Raw genomic sequence first — 23,151 nt, 5'->3', positions numbered from 1 at the left:
GAAATATTCACTAAGTTATATATATTCGCCAAGTCTTTTATATATTAACATACATATACATATATGCATGCAGAAAAATTGGTAGTTCGAAGCAAACGATTAAGCAAAGGGGAAGGATCGAAGGATCATTTGTTCAACGTCATATTGGGAGAGAAATATGTGATTTTTATTCTTATTACTTTGGTCATGATGTGTCATGTATGAGAAACAGGCTCAATCGCAATGATGAAGGCGATATTGATCCTATATTTCCACTGATATCAATTTTTAATCAAAATGATCGGGGATCTAAAAAGCGTAGAAAGCAAGGCTTCACTGATATGGAAATGCAATCAGTTGTGACACATATTTTACTTAATTGTCCAGAGATTCAATCATATGTCAAGTAAGTGTTAAAAATATGTTATTAAATTACATACTAATAAGTGATCATTAACTAACGAAATACTTGAATGTAAAATGATCAGCTTGTTCGTAAACACATGGGGTAATGAAGCCATCTATATAGAATTTTCCAAATGGATGATGAACTATGTAAGTGTGCAATCACTTAGTATTTAATAATATATTCATGTTATACTAAATTATATTACTTGAAATAACAATCGCGTAGGTTTACGATGAATACTCAAGTGTCCAACATTTGCAATTAGTGAAAGAAGTAGCCCTTGGACCTGAATCTCAAGTACTGACAATGAATAAGTATTGTGTCAATGATTTTAAGTTTCAAACTGAAGAAGTATCTAGGAACAAGAAAACAAATAATAGCGGTGTCTGTATACAAGGTGATATTGATGGTACTGGTCAAACTATTGAATATTATGGTGTCATTCAAGAGATTATTAAAGTGAGGTATTCAGATTGACCTAATAAGAAGATTGTATTGTTTCGGTGTGAATGGTTTGACCCATCACATAGAGGCACAAAGGTGGACCATCAACATAATATAATTGAAGATAAGCACACCAGGAAATACAGAAGTTATGATCCTTTTATTATTCCACAACATGCTAAACAAGTGTATTACGTTTTATATCCATTGCGTAAAGACAAAGCTGATTGGTGGGTTGTTATAAAAAGTAAGCCCGTGGGAAGAATTGAAATTGACAATGTCTTAGATGTGGCGTATCAAAATGATGTTGCAATTGTTCAACAACAAGTTGATGTTGAATTGGAAACCACACTACAACATCCTCAACACATATTAGAAGAAGTATATGATGATGAGATATTGAATGTTGAGGAAGAAATATCCGAGAATGAGGAAAATGAATCATTTGGTGACGAAAAATGGGGCGATAATGAAAATGAAAACTGAGGAGGGAGAATGGGAGAATAATAGAATTGAAACAAGCGAAGAGGAATAGTGTAGAATGAAAGTTAGCTAGTACATATGTAAGTGAATTTTACTAATTTTATTTAATTTATGATTTTTATATATATTATACATGTAAATTTGCATACATATGTCATCAGGCGGTGACGGTGATAGATATCGTGAGCATCTTGGAGTTAGCGAGACTAAACAGGCTAAGAAGAAGAAGTCTAGGAGACCGATAGATCCTGAGGATATTGCAGGATCTATTTCTTCTGCACTAGAGCGCATCAGTCATGATACTCATTTATTTGTTGTTCTGTTTGGTACGGCGGATCCTCGGCAATATTATCCTAATTATCGTCAACCAGTCGGTGTTTCATCTACTTCACAGGCATTGCCTTCACGACGCTATGAGGACCTACCTTTACGGGCTATTCATCGAGCACGACCCTTATCGGCAGGTACTTCATCTCCCACATGTACATCTCCTTAGTTATCTGCCATGAGGCTTGGAGATTCTAGTAGCGAGCAGTCAGATGCTATGGCCGGTACGCCTTCATTGACTCAACGTTTTGTGCATCCTGATGTATCACCCTCGTCTATAGCTGCACCTAGTGATACACCACATGATACGATGTATGCTCTAGCTCATGGCCAGAAGGACAGACTTGGTAGAGTTCTGATTGAGCCGGATGGATCATCGTAAGTTTGTTTTGTTATCTATTTGTTAGGTTATTTTATTTATTTCTTATACTTTAATATATTATTCATGAACTAACATATTTATTACTCCCTCCGTTTCAAAAAGATTGACCTCCTTTCCTTTTTAGTCTTTTTCAAAATAAATGACTCATTTCCTTTTATGGCAACACCTAAATTTTAAGATTCCAATAATACCCTTACCATCAATTTAAAAATTCACTAAGCATGGACCCACTGATATAAAAACATGGTAGATTAATATTTTTTATTGGATGGAAAATACGGTAATCATTTAAAAGTACAACCAATTAAATTGTTAACTTTGCCACTTTTAACTTCTTCTTTCTGTATTTTATTCTTTCCTAATTTTTTGTCTTTTTCATTTTTTTTCTAGTGCAATACTTAGGATAGTACCAATTCATAATTTTTCAACAAAGAAATTTTCTTATTAACACCATCATAGGAATATTCAAGTGCATATCACTATTGAATTATCAAAAGGCTTAGTTGAGACCATCAAATTTAAAAACACTCATAATATGAATAATTTCTTTGTGTACATTAATCTCTTCAATTGAGAGATAAAATTACATTAATTTTAGATGTAGAAATTTACATAAAATAAGATAAAAAAGGTCAGCCATGTAAGAGCTTATACAAAAAAAAGATCATCTACATATATGATCTTATACCAAAAAAGAGCCCGCACCAACTCCTATTAGGATTGACATACATATATTTCATATCACACTTGAAGCAGAGCATTAGCTTCATTGACAATGTCAATATCACAAGAAAGTTGAATCGGAAGATTTCCTTCTCGTTCTAATCTTTCTTTCATCATGTGTGGCACTTTATAGTTGTTCCCTCCTTTAGCTTTCATCACTTCAATCATGCAAGCTTGCAAAGTTAGAAACACGTGATTGAGTCGCTCCCATTTCATTTCGTTAAAAGATGTTTCAACTGCATTTATCAACTCATCAATGGTTAAAGGAGCCTTTTGATATTGAAGAGATTGAATGGCTCTAAAGAATCCAAGATTTAAAACATTTAAATCCGGGCTATTAGGAGGCTGAAAGCAAAGTCTGATATCAAATCCACCTTCTCGAGCAGCTTCGTTAAATTCCATATCATTTATATCAATATGAGGTCTTGCGTTATCTTGTTGGATGAAAATGGGAGTATTTGACTCTGAAATTGGCCATTTTGATCTAATTGCTGGAAGAACTTTTTCGATCAAGCAATTCCTTGTGATATCTTTAGTCATAGATAAAATAGGTTTTGTTTCCAAAGTTCCTGTAGCTCGATTTTTGCTATTCCGCTTGGCTGCCTCCTTGACCACAAAAGGAAAGATCCCTATTTTTCCCGAGAACAATTCAACTCCATTTTGATCAAATCTAGGACGTGCAACAACAGCCATGAACATAACTTTGGTGATGAAGTTCTTACTTTTACATGATCTATATGGATTAGACTCTAGTTCTTCTGGGAGGAGATAGTACCGTTCACATTTCTTAGATAGAAGAAACCATTTTTCATCTATGTGAACATAATTGAACATATCTGAAAATTTTGGATTCGAATGAAGAGTATCCGGATCAAGCATTGATAAACAAAATTGAACCCTTACCTTTTTATTATTCTCTGTCAGATGAGGCTTTATAGCATTTGTGTGCGCCCTTATAGCACCTTCTTTGATACGTCGAAAAAGAGTTGATGTTGACACGTTGACCGCATATGCTAAAGATCGAATATTTGTTCGACGATAAAGAGGAATTTCTTTTATTTGATTAAAATCGATTTGAATTCGTTTTCTCCCAACTGTACCAACAAGTCTCGGTGAAAGATTTAATATAGTTCCATTATCAAGAGATAATCTTGTTTGTCTCCAAATTCGTTTGATCGTACTTTCCGAAGTGTGAAATAACTCTGCAACTTGCTTTACAGACCCATATCGAAGACGCCCTGCTTTGCTTTCTTCCAAAAGCCATTCACCAATAGCTTGATGATCCTTGCAATATAGTCTTGAATTTACTGTAGTTGGATTTAATTGTCAGTTCATTGTTTTTGTATGTACAAAGGGTAAAAAATCTCAGCATCACTATAAATACATAACCTTATTATCAATAAATTTAAAATATTTAGCAAAATTATTTGGCTCCATGGAGGGAAAAGAAAATTTACCCTCCAAAATCTTTGATCATTGTTGGAGGCTATGTAGACTAGGAAATCATGAGTAATCTTTTTTAAAATAAAGAAGAATATAAAAGAAATAATCTAGCATATAAAAGAATACAAAAACCAATAAATTAACCTGTAATTGTTGAAATAAATAAATAAATCAACCTGTAATTGTTGAATTTTTTTTAACATTGCTAATCTTCACTAAGATAAGCTTTGCTCTTCAAGAAAAAGAGAGAATTGGATAAGACACTAAATTAAAAAAAGAAAATTGAAGAATGATTTTATGAGAGAGAAATGACAAACTTAAAGAAAATTAAAAATGGACACACATTTAATGCAAATGAGACAGCATGCTAGAGATGTCATAATTGTGTACAGTATTTGAACTTTCTTTTTGGTATTAACACGTATCCATTCACTTTCTCTTCTTTCCACAAGTTCATTTACTTCACTGAAGAGCATAATCGGTAGTTTATATATATTTGTGATGATATGGCAAAAGTCTTCCCTTAATATTAAACTCCGTGCCAAGTCAAACCAGATCAATCTTTGTGAAACGGAGGGAGTATGTGTTTTACAGGTGGCATCCTGCAAAGGATGTTGCCCGGGCTTTAAAAGAGTATGTTAGAAGACTCTATACACAAGCTTATCACTCTTGGAGCGAGATTCCAAACAATATACGCCAGGCGATGTTTAATAACTTCAAGGTATATATTTTTTAGTTAAGTTTAGTATACTTTACCTTTTTTTACTATCGATTTAATTAACGTTATTCAATTTTTTTTCAGACTATGTGTACTTGGGAGTCGAGGTACAATTTGGTCATTGGGACCACATTTGAGAGGAAGGCATCCGCTAGACTGTCTAGCTGGCTAAAGAGCGTTTGGGATAGTGGTGAACGTCCCGGTTGGATGTTGCCTCATGTTTTTGATGAATTGGGTCTGTATTGGAACACAGACAAATTTAAGGCAATATCAGATCAAACCACAATGGCTAGAGGCAGTCTTAAAGGTGGCTCGTTGCACACCGAAGGTGCAAAGACGGTTGGAACAATTGCACGAGAGATGGTAAGTTATAATTCAAACTTTTAAATAAATAATTAGTTGATACATATATATCGTTATAAATTTCAGCTTTTATTTATAGGAAAAAAATTGGGACGCACTCCCATTGAACCAGAGGTTTTCAAAAAGACTCATGTCAGGAAGAAAGAAAATGAGTCGGATCCGGATGTGTGGGTAAAGGAAAGGGCCGAACGAACTTTTGTAAGTTATTTAATATGAATAATATATATCAATAGTGAATATATTTATGATATGTATATATATTGATGTCAATATTTATATTTAATATACAGAATGACTTTCATAAGTACGTCGCTGGGAATCTAGATAGTCCGGTTCAATTGACACCTAAACTGCCCACTCAAATTTGGAAAGAAAAAGTGGTAGGGGAAGACACAAGGGTAGATGCTATGGTCTAGGCTCTCGCAATGATGTTAGATGCCTTCAGTCAGGCTTAGAAGGTATTGGATCGTCACGTCAAGCTGAGGCACTTGATGATGTTCAGATTGCTGCTATGTCGGATCAAATAGCTAAACCTATAGCGGCACTAGCAAAGTCAGAGCGGAAAAGAGTAGTTGAACAACAAAGCATGAGTGAGACCGTTTAGCAAATCAAAGAACAAGTGATGAACCTCGCTCGTCGACCTACTACTTCGGCTCCCGATGACGAGAGTGATGAGGATGATTATGTAGATCTCACTCCTTAGTTTAGATCTCTGGACATTTATGAACTTTTTGATATTTTAAAACGAATTTTAAAAGACTTTATAAGTCTTTAATTTATGATTTAGATACTTTTGAATGTTATTTTAAGTTTGTTGTTTTATGTTTTGTTTAGATTGTTAGTAATTGTGTGTGTTTCATTGGGCTGAATAGTGTAGAATTGAATTGAATTGCATTTGCAGGTGGGCAGCAGAAGCTGCGAGCTGCTACTATCAAAAATATTGCAGAAAAAGCGACGGACAGCGTGGTTTATTACGTCGCTTTTTTGGGTTTTAATTTTTTTTAAAACCCAGAAAAGCGACGGACAGCGTGGTTTTGTCCGTCGCTTTTCTGGGATTTTCAAAAAAAAAAAATTCCAGAAAAGCGACGGATTGCATTGCCCTTTAGAAATTAAAAAAAGTGAAAATTAAAATAAAGCGACGCAGTCCATCACTTTTTTTTAAAAAATTCAAAAAAAAAAGTAACAAAGCGACTCAGTCCGTCGCTAATAGAGACGCAGTCTGTCGCTTTTTTAGTGACGCAGTCCGTCACTTTTTTAAAAACGACGTTGTCCATCGCTTTTTGAAAAACATCAAGCTAAAAAGCGACGAAAGTGACTGTGTCGCTTTTTCGTCGATTTTGACCAAAAAAGCGACACAATCCGTCGCTTTTGGCCGTCGTTTTTTGACAATTTTTTAGTATTGAAATAAATAACTTGCAATATCAATATTAAAAACATACAATATTATTACGAAAAATCATCAAAATTACTTCTTGATTCAAATCTCCTACTATATAATGCATCATTGTACATTTTATACATTTACATATGACATAAAAATAAAACATACAGTGTCTTCAAACTCCTACTTAATCGATATCATTTTTTATTTTTTAAAAACAATGAAGAAAAAAACACAAAATTATAATTTAATGTTAAAAACTTTTAGTGACGGTTTTCTGGGCTTCTGTGGCGACTGTTGTTGCCGCTAAAGGCTTAGTTCTTTTGTAGTGAATCCTTGTTGGCAACGCTAGGTGGAAGGATTAGTCCCACGTGGCTTGCCACATCAATAAAAATTTGTGGTGTTAACTCTTGAGGGTATTTGTGATCTCTTAGGATAACAACAGGGACATTTTTTATCCCAAAATGTAACGAAGGGTATAAGTAGTCTATTTCACATAGTTCAGGGGCAATTTTGACTCTTTTCAGTTAATTATTTAATAAGAAGAAGTTGAATTGCTCGTAATATCAAAGTTAGTGTTAAATAAGTGGAATGAATTGAATTTGTGCTGGTCAAAATGGATTGACTTTATAAATAAGTGAGTTTTTGATAATTTGACATGTTTAAAAGTTACTAAAGCTGAAATGGATCAAAATACGAGTTATAACTTAATCCACCTAATTTCTAATAAGTTCTAATTGCTTTATTTGTTCTTATACAATTATTCAGTGACTAATAAAAAAGTCTTTATTATGATTATACATATAACATATCAAATAAAAAAAATATTTTGACATTTTTGATGGATGAGTGGGGTTGAAATGGGTCAATAACTCATTCAAGGATTAATCAATTGGCCAATTATATTTTCATGAGTTAATTTTATAATTTCAAATTGAACTTTAATTAGTATTAAAAACAAATATTTAAACATACTTTGAGTCTTTGGTTTATTTATTTCTCATCTTAGTGCTAAAATATTGTATTTTAATTAGTGGGCCATAATTTCCCATATTAAAAAATATGTTTAATTGCTATGTTGATTAAGTAATATTCATTATTTAAGCTTAAGTGCTCTGAAGATTTGACCCATCCCTAATTTTGGCTGGAATCCTTCTTCTCTATTAAATTTAAATTTAAATTTAAAAGAATTTGGCAGATGTTTTTACAAGCCAAATTAAACCTGTAATGCCTAGTTTTTTGTGATAATAACAACTACTCCCTCCGTCCCTTTTTAGTTGTCCACTTTAGAAATGGCACACAGATTAAGGCAACAATTATTAGCACAGTGAAATTACAATTTTACCCTTATGACAACTTTTCACTTCAAAATTACAACCACTTATTTGAATTAAAGTGAAATAAATTGGAGGGAAACAACATACACTTTTACAATTTTCAAGAAGTGTAAATAAGGGTATAATAGGAAAAAATTTGTTGTCCTTTCTTGATTTGTCAAAATGGACAACTAAATAGGGACAACCAAAAAAGGAAATATGGACAAGTAAATAGGGACGGAGGGAGTATTTAATAAGTCAGGTACAATTTTTTCTTAATAGTGACTGCCTACCTACACTAGTGAATAGTTAATTGTGTATATATCGACTATCAAAGTTCACAGACAAGTCAATTATATATGATTTTTTCAAAAAATCACACAAAATTAGAATAAACCTATACACAATTATATAACCTTATTGATAAATTTTAAAAATATATATTAATGTGACTTTATTCACACACCTAATATATCATTAAAGTTTTAATAAGCTTTAGGCGGAAAGAGAAATGCCCTTTGACTTTACTAGGCGTCTAAGATTTGACTCCTATTAATTAAAGATATCTTCTTGTTCATTGTTCATGATACTTTTGGGCTTGAGGCACAATCACTTTTTTTAAAATTTATCACCATTTTGCAACTTGCCCTCAAAAATAATTTTATTTTCTCCACCAGTATAGGATTCTAATTAAATTTGAAATAAAATAATTTGAACATAGATTCAGATCGCATGCAGTGTCTATTATGACATTTTCGTCATCATTACCCCCACAATTATTCATTTTGATACCAAGAAAGCAAAATAATTAACCATAATACTATATTCAAAATGTTATTTGTTAAGTTAAATTTGAACAAACAGATCAATATATATATATATATATATAAAGAGAAAAAAAACAGTAAGCCTATTAAATAGATTTAGATCTAACTCACGCTTCAAAGCCCGATTATAACATAACATTTTGTGAGTTTATATATTTCAATCTTCCATGTCGTAGTTATAAGAAAAATACTTCCATTTATTTTTCTATAACATTGCGCATTATGGATATGTATGTCTTTTTATTTTATTTTATTTTTCACCCCGTGTCAAAGAGCTTGTATTGGCACTCTGATTAAATCCGGATAATGTATACGGAAGGGCTCATTCGGAGGTGACTTCCAATAGAATTTTCTTCATACTTAGAATTCAAATTCGAAACCTCTAGTTAAAAGTGAAATAATTCCATCATCATTGCAGCACAATCCATATATGTGACTTATTTGTTTGAAAGTGCAATTATTCGATATTTCCAACACACTAGAAAATGAGAGAACTTTTTTTACTTTCTAACAAAGTAAATATCCTAATTCCATGCACCGTATCGATGTGGAATATATTTGAATATGTGCTCTAAATTAAAGGTTACCAAATCTTGGAAAGGAGTCAAATGAGAAACTACATGATTATCCAAAATCTTGAAAGATTAGATTAATGAATAAAATGAATTAAAATATTTATTAATAGGATAACCGAAAGCCGAAAGGTTCGAGGAAAATTCAGACCATCACCTCTAGACCTTAATTAGTTATTTAAACCATGCAAAACACATTGATGCGTCTCACTAAATTGATCATAACAATCCGTACAGATACCAAAAGATTCAAAATTATTTTAGATATGTTCACATTTTATAAGTTAGCTCATGCAATAAGTTCACATTTTATAATTTAGATATGTTCACATTAATTCTGAATATGTTCCACATATGCATAAATGCATGTAGATTGTAGGTCGGTTACCACTAAAGGTTGTGGTGGGATATATAGCCGAAAGTACTTCTAATGCACTTTTAATTAAAGTTTTTGATAATCTGATTCAACTTTGAAAATGAAAAACTTCTCAATAGAAAGCGATTTATCTTTTTTGATAGGTATACTTTGTGATCAATGAGCTTTCGACTCTTGAATAATTAAGCACAAAAAAAAAAAAAAGTGAGTCGATGTTCAAGGAAAAAAAAAGAGAGGGAATGGATTTTTTTTTTTTTTTTTTTACTTTACATGGTGCATAATAACAGGTAAAGTTGCATCATGTAATTAGGAAGTTGTAAATTCAAATTGTGTAAACAAGTCTTTTAAAGAAATACAAGATAGGACTGTATATAATAGAAACTCGTGATTCGATTTTTTTTGTTGCCCATATATATATATATAACAAAAAAAAATAAAAATTAAATGACACTAATAGTAAAAGTAAAAGTAAAAGTAAAAGAAGAGTTAACTTTAGTGATAAAAAGAATATAGATGTAGAAATGCATGATGGATACTGAAGATTTTTTGGGGGTAAGAAAGTTAAGATGGTGAAAAGATGTCATCAAAGACGGAAAGAGGGATTGAAAACGAGAGAAAAGAGTCGTTAATTAAGATGTTTTCAATGTTATGATACACATTTTCAAAAGTATATAAAAAGGAATTAACAACATTATGATAGATTTATCGAGAAACGGATGGACTATCTATTATAGCAAATTAATTAAAGTATTTGACTTTTCTCTATTAATAATGTAATAAAATTTTCATAATATATGACTTCAATTTAGTCCACTATTTTATAGTTTTTTTTTTTTTACCTCTTCTGTTCACACCTTTTGCTTCTCGAATTTACAACCTTTGAGTTATACGTAGAGGGTGTTTAGTCATCAAGTCATTAGGATGCATGTTTTAATATTACTCTTCCTGTTAACTTTTACTTGTCCAGTATTTTAAAATAATTTTTAATTTTTACTGTCAGATTTCACATATCAAGAAATCAAAGATAATTATTTTTTTCTTGTTTTACTTTTAACATTAATTAATTATTTCTCAACTCATTGTTCATGACCTAAGATTATACATTAATTGATATAATATTGTGATAAAATATCTATATTAATAACATTATGTCTTATGAAACGTGCAAAGTTCAAAATAGACAAATAAAAAGTATCAAATGGAGCCGAATGGTAATTCAGGTGAGTCTGTAAGGACCAAATTCTTCAAATTGTGAATTTTGATAGCAAATATATTGGGCCTGTAATAAGCTTGGGTCAGTCCATCAAGAGTTTAGAAAATGGGCTATTCAGCAGGCTAAAAGCCTTAAGTAAGAACCATTTGAGATTTGATTTCCCATAAAAAGAGATGTAAATTTGGTAATAGCCACTTTAGTATCTTTTAGCAAATTAGACATGATATAAATAGCCATTTCATCATTTCAAACAACTATTTTCAACAAAATAAAAGTGTCTATAAGAAATAATTTACTATTAAGTACTAATCATTTTTAAATCACTCTTCAATAATTAGATGACTTATTGTAAATAGGAATGATATAGTAAAATTATCTTTTGTTTATTGATGTTTAAGAAATGTGTCAATCAAGTCAAAACATGAATGGTGGAAGTAGTATATCATACAAATGATAATTAAGACGAATAGTATATATCTTTAAGCGATTTTTCGTATCATAAACAAAACATATATTACAGTAAAAAACATGGATCGATGGAGCTTCTCTTCATTTCTCTACTCTTTATTTTTTTTCAAGTTCTTATTTAGATTGAAAATACATGACATAAGTTAAATGAACAATCAAAAATTTAATTGACTAAAAAAGACTCTATTCAAGATTTAGATAACCAATTCCTTTTTTTTTTTTTCAAAAAATGAAAAAACATCGTTACCTTTTCTTTGACAAAATTAATTTATACGACACCACATTTTCTCCATACATCAACAATGAACTTCTTTCTTATAACATTTTTCTTCATCTTTTCTTTTCCCCATTTCAAAATATTAACTCACAAGGGAATTAAAATATAGACTTTATCAATTCAAAAATAAAAATAAAAATGAAAGATATATATAGAGCAAGGAAAAAAAGTATGGATAGGGGAAAAAAATTAAAATTTATGAACAAGATAATATGCAACTCTTATTCTAGGGTTACTAAAATTCTTGAAAACAAATATATAAAATATTAATGATCTAAATCATGGTTAATATCTTTTTTTAGTCAATTAAATTTCATCCATTAATTTTAACAATATGTCATATATCCTCAATCCAAACAAGAACTTGAAAACAATAGAGAGAAGAAAAATGAAATTTGTTTACACGTTCTTGGACTCGAACGAGAATAGCATTGTTCACAATAGTAACAAAAACTTCAATTGGATTTGGAAAATTAAGTTCTTCATTTGGCTCCTCCACCACAACAAATTACCTACTAACCAATATCTTAACCTTATTGGCATGAATATGTCTCCGGTTTGCACATTTTGCGAGACTGTAAATGAAACCATCAACCATATAATTTCTGATTGTTGTAATGTAAAGTTGTTTTGGAACACAATCATCCAGAATAGCTCTAATCCCACTCTACTCAACAATATCATCTTTTCTTCTGATGAATGGTGCAACACCTGGAATCTAATTAAGAACAGTCCATTTAACAACTTCTTATCATGGAAAGAACTAATTCCATTTTGCTTATGACATATTTTGTTAACTAGAAATGACAATCTCTTTAATAAGAAGAAGGCTCCCATAAATACTCATGATACCGTCGCAAAAGCTACTGAATATGCTCTTTTAATTGCTAAGAAAGATGTTGCTATTAAGCATACTATTAACGTAAAGTGGGAACCTCCCTTACTTGGCCATTATAAACTCAATATTGATGGTTCCTCCTTAGGTAATCCCGTTGTAGGGGGTATTGGAGTTATACGTAATAATAGAGGTGATTGGATACTAGGCTTCATGAAGGGTATTCCAAATAGTACTAATACTCTGACATAATTATTAGCTCTTATGTAGGGACTTAAGATTGCAATGGATAACAACTTGATGCCTTTGAAAATCTCCACAGACTCAATCGAGGTAATAAATTTTATTAACAATGACCACGAATCTTATAGCTCTCTAATTTGTGAATGCATGTCATTGATGCAACTATTGAGAGATCTGAAAAGATCTCGCATACCTATAGAGAACAGAACAAGGTAGCCGACCTCTTAGCCAAGAAAGGGGCCAATAGGCGATTATTTGAGCGCACAAGAATTTTGCAAGTTCCTCCGATATTCGCAAATGAGTCAGTTTGGACAAATATACTAGGAACTACTTATCCAAGGGAGATTTCGACTCATAATAGTAATTTGATAGCAACCAATGCTACAATATATACAAGGAATAATACTATTTCCTTATTTTGTAATGATATTTAAGCTTTTTTGCTAATAATATTATCCAGTTAACCAAAAAAAAAAAAGTAGATCCAAATAATACGTCATAAAAACATTCTAGGAATATAATCATATGTTTTAGGGATAATGGTCTGAAAAATATCCCAATTTTGGTCGAATTTGTTGTTGTGATACTAAACTTTCATGAGAACCTATTAACTCCCTAGACTATTTAATACCGTATTTTTTACCCTGTGAACTATTTAATAGTGTATTTTAAAGTATATATGTGTCCATGTGGACACATTACTATTTATAATTTTGCATTATTTTTTATGTTCACGTGGGCAAATATATATGTTTTAAAATACGGTATTAAATAGTCTAGGGAGGTAATAGGTCCTCATGAAAGTTTAGCAACAGCAAATTCGACCAAAATTGAGGTATTTTTCAGACCCTTATCCCTATATTTTATGAAAACTTAATTTTAGCAAATAATTTAAGCATCTTCTACTTGTCCGTTCGTAACTAAATTTCATCAATTAAAACGCATGACATTTCCACCGCCACCTGGCCTAGCTACTTGTTAATTAGCCGGCGCCATTCACAACGTGTGAGAGCATTTGTTAATTAATTAATGACAATAATCAAGTAGAGTTACGTGGTTCTGCCCGCCACGTAGCTCATATATTTAATATATAAAAAACAAAACTACCTAATAAATATAGCTCGTATTTATTACTACTACACTATGCTACTTGCATGGAGCGCAAGTAGAATACAATGGTCAATTAGCCAGCTAATCCATTCGCCCTTACCATTGCGACATAACGACATATTCAACTGAATTCATTATTTTTATGTTTTATCGAATCAAAGTTTGAAATTAGCTTGCATGAATGGTACTATAAAAGACTAATTTCAAGAATGCAGAAGGGCACAACTTTCAATGAATTCATTAAACAGTTATCATTCTATTTTCGTGTATACGATTCATCAAATTATAACTGTTGATCTTAAAAGGAGGGGGTAGGTAGCGTACATGATATAAATTCGTAGTAGTTGAGAAAAATAAATAATTATACAGTTTTTCCATTGGACGTACAGTAATAAACACCCTAACAACTAAATGCAAATGGTATATATGTTGCAGACATTTGACCAACTACCATTTTCCAGCTGTCCACAAAGAAGAAAACTGATGATCCACCCGATGAGCACATTGAATTATCCATGTGTCTGAGAGCTCACACATTTAATTTCTAATGAAGTTTAATTAACAACACCCCTAATATCCTCTTTTATTATTATTTTTGAATAAATAACTTTGTAAGATATTAAATAGTTACAGCTTCACAATCTCTGGGATGAACACTGGGTACCTATCAATGCAATCATCCCATGGTCCATCAGTTGGTGTCTTGATTGTGCGGTTACACTTCCAAACTGCACTGTTACACTTGAATCCACTTCCAAATGCTATTTGCCAAATTCTGTCACCTTTTTTCATCCTTCCTTTTGCCTCGATGTAACTCATCTCATACCATAGTGAAGACGATGATGTGTTACCTGTTCAGACATAATATAATTAAATAAATTAAACATATCGCTAACTGTTGTGATCATTCGCCCTTGAAAAAGAATCAGTCATAGACAAACAAGGAGTAGAGTTACAGTTCTGCTTATAGATTTGATAGATCCCAGTAGCTTTATCCTAGATACTTTAAGTTGTCCTTTTAAATATCCAAAAGCAATAAACTCAAAATATTACGACATATATACTTGTGAGGGGAGGGGACGTGTTGAAACATAATATAATAAAGTGAAGAGTGTGGTTACCAAATTTGTGCAGAGTCATTCTTGAAGCCTCAACATGTTCAGCAGATAACTGAAGATTCTTCTGAAGCTCATCAATAACAGCTCTTCCACCAGCATGGATGCAAAAATGTTCGAACGCTTGTTTGAAATCAGGAATATAAGCTTTCCATTTGGGATTAAAAATCTTCCTTCCAATAAGAGTGAACAAGAAAAGAAGCTGCTCTGATGCTGGAAGAACCAACGGACCAATAGTAGTAATATTCGATTTCAAAGCTTCCCCTGCTATAACCATAAGATCTTTTGAAAGATTAATACCAACTTTTCCTTGTGGATCTTCTTGTTGAAAAACACATTTAAATGCCTTATCATCAGCACCTTTATGTGTTCTCACCACATGCATTAATCTGTACTTAGCTCTTCTACTATCTTTTCTCTTGTTAGACAAAAGTATAGCAGCACCACCCATTCTGAACAAACAATTTGGAAGTAACATTGCTCTTTCTGAGCCTTGATAATAATTAGGAGTGATAATTTCAGTACTTACAACTAAAGCACATGAATTTGGTACAACTTGAAGAAGATCTCTAGCCAAATCAATTGAAATTAAACCAGCACTACATCCCATACCAGAAAGATTGTAACTTTTTATGTTACTTCTTAACTTGTACTTATTAACAACCATAGCAGATAAAGATGGAGTTGGAGAAAACAAGCTACAGTTAACGATAAGAATATCGATATCTTTAGGCTTAAGTCCTGTTTTCTGCATCAAGTCATCAATAGCAGAGAATATAACAACTTCAGCTTCATTTCTAGCAGTTTCCATTGTTGGTGTTGGAGGGATATAATGAATTGCTGGTGGCAAACATGTTTCCTCACCAAGACCTGACCTTTCAAGAATTCGCATTTGAAATTCAACACTTTTTGGATTGTCTTTCAAGATTAAACGCGAATGTTCCATGAAAGTCGAAAAGGGTACTCTGCATGTAACAGGGGCTTTGTAACATGAGTAATCTACTAAGTAAATGGATCTTGGTTTTGACATGAAGTAAACTGTGGCTATGAAAATGATGAGGAATGAAGAACAGAGGATTTGGAGGAGATCAAAGTGAAGTGAATTCCAAATACTTAGAATTTCTTCAGGGCCTAATTTTAGTACCTGAATAATGAGAGCAGCCATTATGGGAACAATCAAGAAAGTAAGAAAATTATTAACAAGGTATTGGTAACCAAGTTTCACATATTTCAGCTTAACAGAGTTTGAGAAATTTGGGACTGGTTCTGGCATTTTCACAAACAAAAAAAAAAATTGAGAGATTTTTTTTTTTTAGAAAGTAAGGAGGGAAATTGTTTGATTGTAGCTAAGATAATAGAAAGGGAAGATTGGTGGGAATTTAAAGAGTAAAATGTGAGGGGCAAAGAAATTAAATGAATGGAGGGGCAGATGAGAGGAATTAATGAACAAATATCATGTCACACAACTTCCTCTTAGCTGGAGTTTTTTCATTTGTCTTGTCATTTTTATTTTTTTGGTTTCGCAGCGCGTTAAGAGGAAAGTGTTTCCTACCAAAGATTTTTTCATACCTAAGACTCGAAACCTGAGATCTCTAATTAAGAAAAGAGCAACCTCATCCATTGTACCACATTCTTTGGTGGACCATTTTTTTTTCTAAAGAAATAATATTCGTCATTTTCGTAATTTTTTGTTAAAGTTGGTAAAACTATGCTTTAAGGACCAAACGTTTACCCTATCGTGTGTAATTGATTAAAGAAAAGTTTGTGTTTCAAGTTTCAATTGCTACTAGAGTATTCTGATTGATATATCATCTTAACTAATGAAAATTAATCAAAGTTGTTTGATACTGAGGATAAAATTAAAATTCGTGACATACATCAAGAACTTTAATTACACATTATGTTTGATTTGTAGTGTGAGATAAAAATGAGTTCCTTACTAGTCCTCCTGGTTTCAAGAATCTATTTATTTTGAAAAATTTGTCGTTATAGAAAAAATAAAATCTAGTAATTTCTCCCCTAATTCTATCGTTGTAGTTCGAATTAGTGTAGTGTCAATTAAGTATTAAGGAGATAACAGGTAGTAACTACGTATAGCTTAATTTAGACAAGTACACTAATGATTAAAGATTATTGAGTGTCTCATTTAAAGGGTGTGCAAGAATCTTTAAAAAAATGGATAAACACCTAGTTTAAATGTCTTATTTTTTAGCGTATTATCATATATACATTATAGAAATGTAATGTAAGGCTGCGTATAATAAACCTTTATGGTTGGATCTTTCTCTGAACCTTGCATATAGCGGGAGCTTTAGTGTACCGATCTCCCAGTATCATAGATATACATATATATTAAGTCATTCTTTAAGATATTTTGAAGCAGCAAATAGAAGGAAGATGTGCTTGTGATTATTTTAAAGTGAAAATGACCCAATATCACATGACTTAATCAATTAGTAACTCAAGAAAGAAGATAAAATTAATACTAATGGATAATTTGGCCAGAATTTTATTCTATTATAAATAAAATGGGAATTAATAAGACAAGGCTTGAGGCTGAAGGAATGAACCACAATCATATTCATAATCTTGTATTTCAAGGTTAGATGCTCTAACTTCAACTTCCTCCTCCTTCTTTTTTCCTTTTTTGTACTTTTTTTATTTAATAAAGAACTCGTTCCTTGTGGACTATACGTTAGTAGAGGTATCAAATAGGCGAGTTGAATTAAATTTGAACTGATCAAAATGAGTTAAATTAATAAATGAACATGTTATTGATCTGCCCAAAAGATACTTAAATGGAAATAGGCTAAAAGCGGGTAATAACCTAAACCCAGTTGTGGTTTATTTATTTATTCTATTTATATATTTTTTTAATACGTAATAAAACTAAAAAATATATATATTATTTATATATAACATATCAAGTAAAAATAATACTTAATATTTTGTCAAAATTTCTCATAGTTCAATTTGGACTTTATATCAACCCAAAATTTATGCGTTAAACTAATAGTGAAAATTAAGCAGGTTAATAATCAGCCCAAATTTAAATAGATTAGACCGATCATATTTTAAGCAGGTTAATAATCAGCCCAAATTTAAACGGATTAGACGAATCATATTTTATTGCGCTAATTTTGTTATTACCCCTTGCTATAAGCGAAAACATTGAAAAATACAGTTATGAATGTGTCGATGCTTTGCACATTTGCAAAATGAGCAGTGAACAAATTGCTGTGTAGCATTAACTCTCTAATTATCAAAGCTTTAGAAATTCCAGACATGCATAACCATACATGATCTGGTATGTTTTTTTATGTACTGTATTTATTTATTTATTATTTTTCACTATTGAATACGGTCCAAAAATTAGATCTAAAGGATTGGGGAAAATATATACTTACAAATTATTGATTTTTCAGTATATTGGAGAAGATAACGTCAAGTTACTTTCCTATTTATAAAATTTGATATTCAAAGCATTTTGGCCCTCAAATAAGACTAAATTATATGTCAAGGTTTGATAATGACAGATTACCATTAATTGCAATCAAGGTTAATTACAGATTGAAGCAAAATGTAGACAGTTGGGGTAGTTGTAAGTTGGGGTTGTGACCATTACCCTCCCAGTATTTAATTCTCTACAGCTACCCATTAATCTATTGAGCTAACAATATAATATCCACCTTTTTTTTTATTTTTTTTTTAAATGCAATGATTTGTTACAATTAATTGTTTTTGGAGCATATAGTTCCCATGGTATGGTACAAAAATAAAACTCAGATCCTACCTATTTAATTGTTATTATTTATTTTAAACTTGATTTTTATTAAAAAAAAATAAATGCAATGATTAGTGACAATTAATTGTTTTTGGAGCATATAGTTCCCATGGTATGGTACAAAAATAAAACTCAGACCCTATTTAATTGTTGTTATTTATTTTAAACTTGGTTTTGCTTTTATTAGTTAGTACAATACAATAGTAGTACATTTGTGGTGGATATGATTTATCTACTTTGGACGCCATTTGGTAATAAAAGTCGAGAAAAAGAAAAAACAATTTAAGTACCTAAATAGCTTTATGGTTGCTTCTAATTAAGAATACGGTACCTTTTCATTTTTGGTTTTCAATTTGACGTTCGATATGTGTATAGGAGTCTGACTATTTTAAATTTGTGTTAGGATCTCATTCGTAGGGGAGCACTCTCTATTAAGAATTTTTCCATATCCAAAGCTCCATCCCGAGATCTCTAGGAGCAACTCCTTCCGTTGCTGGTAATATGGTAGCTAAATAAAGCACTTCATTTGAGTAATTATTTGGTTTAAAAGTAGCTCCTCTTTACTTAAAACTTAAAAGTACTATCTATTAAGTATTTTTTTTAAGTACAATTATTAGTGGCGCATATGTTTGTGTGACACGTGTATGTAATTTGATTACCTTAATTATTTGCTCTTCAAAATTTAGCCAAATAAATTACCTAAACTCTAAAGTGCTGGTCCAACCTTAATTTCTTTTTATTCCTTCCATTTCCGGTACTATTTGGTTAAATCAAAAAATGTATATTCAGATTTGAACCACTGAATCAAAAGAAAGAATTAAAGAAAAAACTGTATATAGAGATGACTAATTAAGTGTGTCTCATTTAAACACCATGTTGACTTGTCGTAGTCCACAATAGTGTTTCTAATTGTAATATTCCTATTTCTGTATTTTTATTGTGATAAAATTTCAAATTGCAAAAATTGGACCATATAAAAGCTGGCCATATGACTAGATAATATTCACTGAATAAAAAAAAAATATTTCTACTTAAAACACTAGTCAATACTGTATGGTAGTATGGTTTTTGGATTAAAAAAATACTTGCTTAAAGAGCTTATAATTTCCAAATTGAAACATAAATAAATTTTCTCAAAAGAAAAAAACTTGTCTTCCATTGTTATAGGAGTAGTAATTATTTTGACCAACAACAAATCGTACAAGTGGTAAATATTTTTGTGCGACGAATAAGTTATCAACAAGTCCACCAACTCTCTACCATTGACTTAATTGATAGGAATATTTATGATGCATAATTTTTCTGAGCTCTGAGAAGCTAATTACTCTCCCGTTACAAATTATCTTCTACACACTTCTTAAAAAATAGTATTATTTTCGTTTACTTTTACTTGATATATAGAAAGATTTTACCATATTCCCCTTATGGATTGATATGTAGTATTAAATCTTAGAAATTATTCAGGATATATAAATAATTAATGTCAAAGGTAAAACAATATGGAGAAAAAAATCTATCTTGTTTTATATGTTTAAAGTAACATATGAAAGTAGAAATCTATTTTTGAAATAGGGGATATATAAGTAGAAGTCCGAGGAAGTAATTATTTATAAAGAAGGATTTTAACTATCTTATTCTTATTTATATCTTAAGATATAATCTCATTTTATTGAATATTTACTCTATATATGTATCATCACCCCATAATTAAAGTGTGCCTAGTCTTTAAAAACAATTACTAAAGGGTCCAATGATAGATAATTTGAGATAACTATTTTTAAAAACCACGACAAATAATTCGAAATGAATATAAGTAATATTTTTTTTTTGGTACAGATTGAATAAGTTACAATATTTGTTTCTTTCTGTTGTGAAACTTGAATGCGCTAGGTACCCCTAATCAATTATTCCCATCAATATTCAACTCAGGATTATTAAATTCCTTATCCTTATTAATTCATTACTAGCTTTCTTCCCCTTTTTATTTAATATTCTTACTCCACAATAAACACAAGTTGCTAAAAATAATTCTGTGTTTTTTTCTTCAGTATTTTATTTTATCAGCTTCTAGAGGACATGCATAATAATAAGGAGAAATTACACGATTAAATAAATTTATAATATTTAATTAGTCATCATAGCTATAGTTTGCTACAATTATCACTCGCGACTAACATTAATAATAATAATAATAATTTTAAAATTGAAAAAAAGATAAATGTATCATATTGTTTTTTCAACTTTTAGGGTTGGAGAAGTTAATTTGGAAAATGACAGGAGCTGAAAACAACAGAAAAATCAACCAATAGGAAAAAAGAATAAAAGTTTATGAACCGATGTATCATTTTTCTTTCATCATTGAATACAAGCGATAAAGTATCGAAATAAAATTTGCCTACTTTTATTAATGTTACATCTTCTACACATGCCTACGTTACACGTATACAAAAGTGTTGCTCTACATATTTATTTCTGCTTATTGTATTTGATATATTTTTTTGAAAAAATAATTTTATTTTACTATTAATTATTATAAATAATTTATATATTAAAAAATAAGTAATACTTAGTAATAGCGATATAAAAATAAAACAATCACATATTTTTAATTTATCAAATTAAATAAAAATTAATATTTATTTTTTAATAAAATAAAGTAAAAGTGGACGAAGCGACTACAAGGAGTAGTGAGATAATTGACATTAATTAAGAAATTCCACTCATAGCTAAAAACTCCAAAAATGAGACATATACGTGGCACTTGAAGATGTAACTTAGAGTGTTCACGGGTCGATTATTGGTCAAATTCAAAATCAAATCAACTTAATCGATTTTAAAATTATCATAATCAAATATAATATATATTTATCAGTTTGGTTGTTATCGGTTTCGATTTGGTTTGGTTTGTTATTAATCATAGACAAAAATAAAATAAACAATTCATTCAAAATGTAAAAAAAGTGACAACAACCCATCAAACAATTAAAAATGAAAATAATTAGAATGACTGACATTACATAACTTTCATTAATCATTGAATTTACTATGAATAAAGCTTCAAAATTCATTATTTTGGCCTAGAAGGAAGAAACAATGACATTTTCAATCTCATAAAGAATTGTCATAGACACTCATGTATACATGAAACCAATAAGATAAATATTCTCACCTTGGACATTTTTACTTTCATAAGTAAATTATAAATAAATTTTGATGAAAAACACATTTAAGATCTTTAAAAGTGTTTCTAAAAATAATATATTATGTATGTATAATAATAATAAAATATATGTATATAATTTGTTGGTTCGGTTGGGTTATTTCTTCGGATTTTTTCGAACAAAACCATAATCAACTCAAATACTATCGATTTTTAAAAATCTAAAACCAAACCACACCTAACCCAAATAAAATTGATTTATTTAATTGATTTGATTCGATTTTTTCAATTTAAATCGATTTTCATCCAAACCGTAAACACCCTTATATCTAATAAGTCCCCCTTACAAATCTGTAAACCAAACTATTTTTAGGTGTAAAATGTACGGCTATTTTGCATGTAAAAACATATTACATTCCAATTAAAAGGATACAGTAAGGTTTCGGTTGCTGATCTAGTCTTCTTTTTTTTCCTTTTCGATTAACTATATGATCACTTAAATATAGATAATCAGTAATATATATATATATATATATATATATATATATTTGTCATCTCAAGTTAATCACTACCTACTATAAAAAAAATCGACTTTGTGACGGACCTATATTAAATCTCGGTCATCACGTAGTTGCTCATCTTTAAAAAAAATTGTAATCAAATAATGACTTTGTTACATATTCATGATAGATTTGTAATGAAATTAGTGATGGGTCAAAATCTGAAAAATGAACATACTAAGTAGCCGAAGAGGGTTCAACATCTACCCCTCTCTTTTAATATATATATAATAATTTTAATTATGTATAAATAATATGCCAAAGTGAGTTCAAATGAACCCCATAATTATAAGCTAGTTCCGCCCCCAAACGTAATATTGACAAATTTTATTAATCAGACACAAAATATTTAACGTGGTAAAGGTTAAAGCCTTCATAATATCTACTTGAACATCACTTCATTAGTTACGTAAATTTTCCTCATTAGACATATCGAGAACATATTTGATTACACGAAACCTGATTATTTATAATAAATTAATAGCCTTTTAATTTCTTGCTTAAGGAGTTAAACTTTTACGTGTGGTTTTTAATACTGTCATCATGTGTCCAATCTAAAGAATACGTAGTCAAATTTGAGAGCAACGTTAATTTAAATTAGTCAAGCTTGACTTGATGGATAATATTATTTATATATATTAAA

At 30.5% G+C, this 23,151-nt stretch overlaps 2 protein-coding genes across 2 annotated transcripts; both read right to left on the bottom strand.

Moving 5' to 3' along the window:
• Positions 1 to 2,765: 2,765 nt before the first annotated feature.
• LOC125847448 (uncharacterized) lies at positions 2,766 to 4,224 on the bottom strand. The gene is made up of 2 exons (XM_049527066.1): positions 4,205 to 4,224; positions 2,766 to 4,044 (listed from the first exon to the last, which is right to left on the bottom strand). Exons 1-2 carry the CDS (start codon positions 4,222 to 4,224, stop codon positions 2,766 to 2,768), a joined length of 1,299 nt encoding a protein of 432 aa, XP_049383023.1.
• A 9,853-nt stretch (positions 4,225 to 14,077) lies between these two features.
• On the bottom strand, positions 14,078 to 16,347 carry LOC125846697 (3-ketoacyl-CoA synthase 6). Its single transcript, XM_049526269.1, has 2 exons — positions 15,011 to 16,347; positions 14,078 to 14,740 (listed from the first exon to the last, which is right to left on the bottom strand). The coding sequence occupies exons 1-2, from the start codon at positions 16,275 to 16,277 to the stop codon at positions 14,517 to 14,519; spliced, it is 1,491 nt and encodes a 496-aa protein (XP_049382226.1). The 5' UTR covers positions 16,278 to 16,347; the 3' UTR covers positions 14,078 to 14,516.
• Positions 16,348 to 23,151: the final 6,804 nt, after the last annotated feature.

The sequence above is a fragment of the Solanum stenotomum genome, chromosome 12, assembly GCF_019186545.1.
Source record: "Solanum stenotomum isolate F172 chromosome 12, ASM1918654v1, whole genome shotgun sequence".
Taxonomy (NCBI): Eukaryota; Viridiplantae; Streptophyta; class Magnoliopsida; order Solanales; family Solanaceae; genus Solanum; species Solanum stenotomum.
Note: the sequence above shows the minus strand (reverse complement) of the source record. Positions and strands in the feature narration are given on the sequence as shown.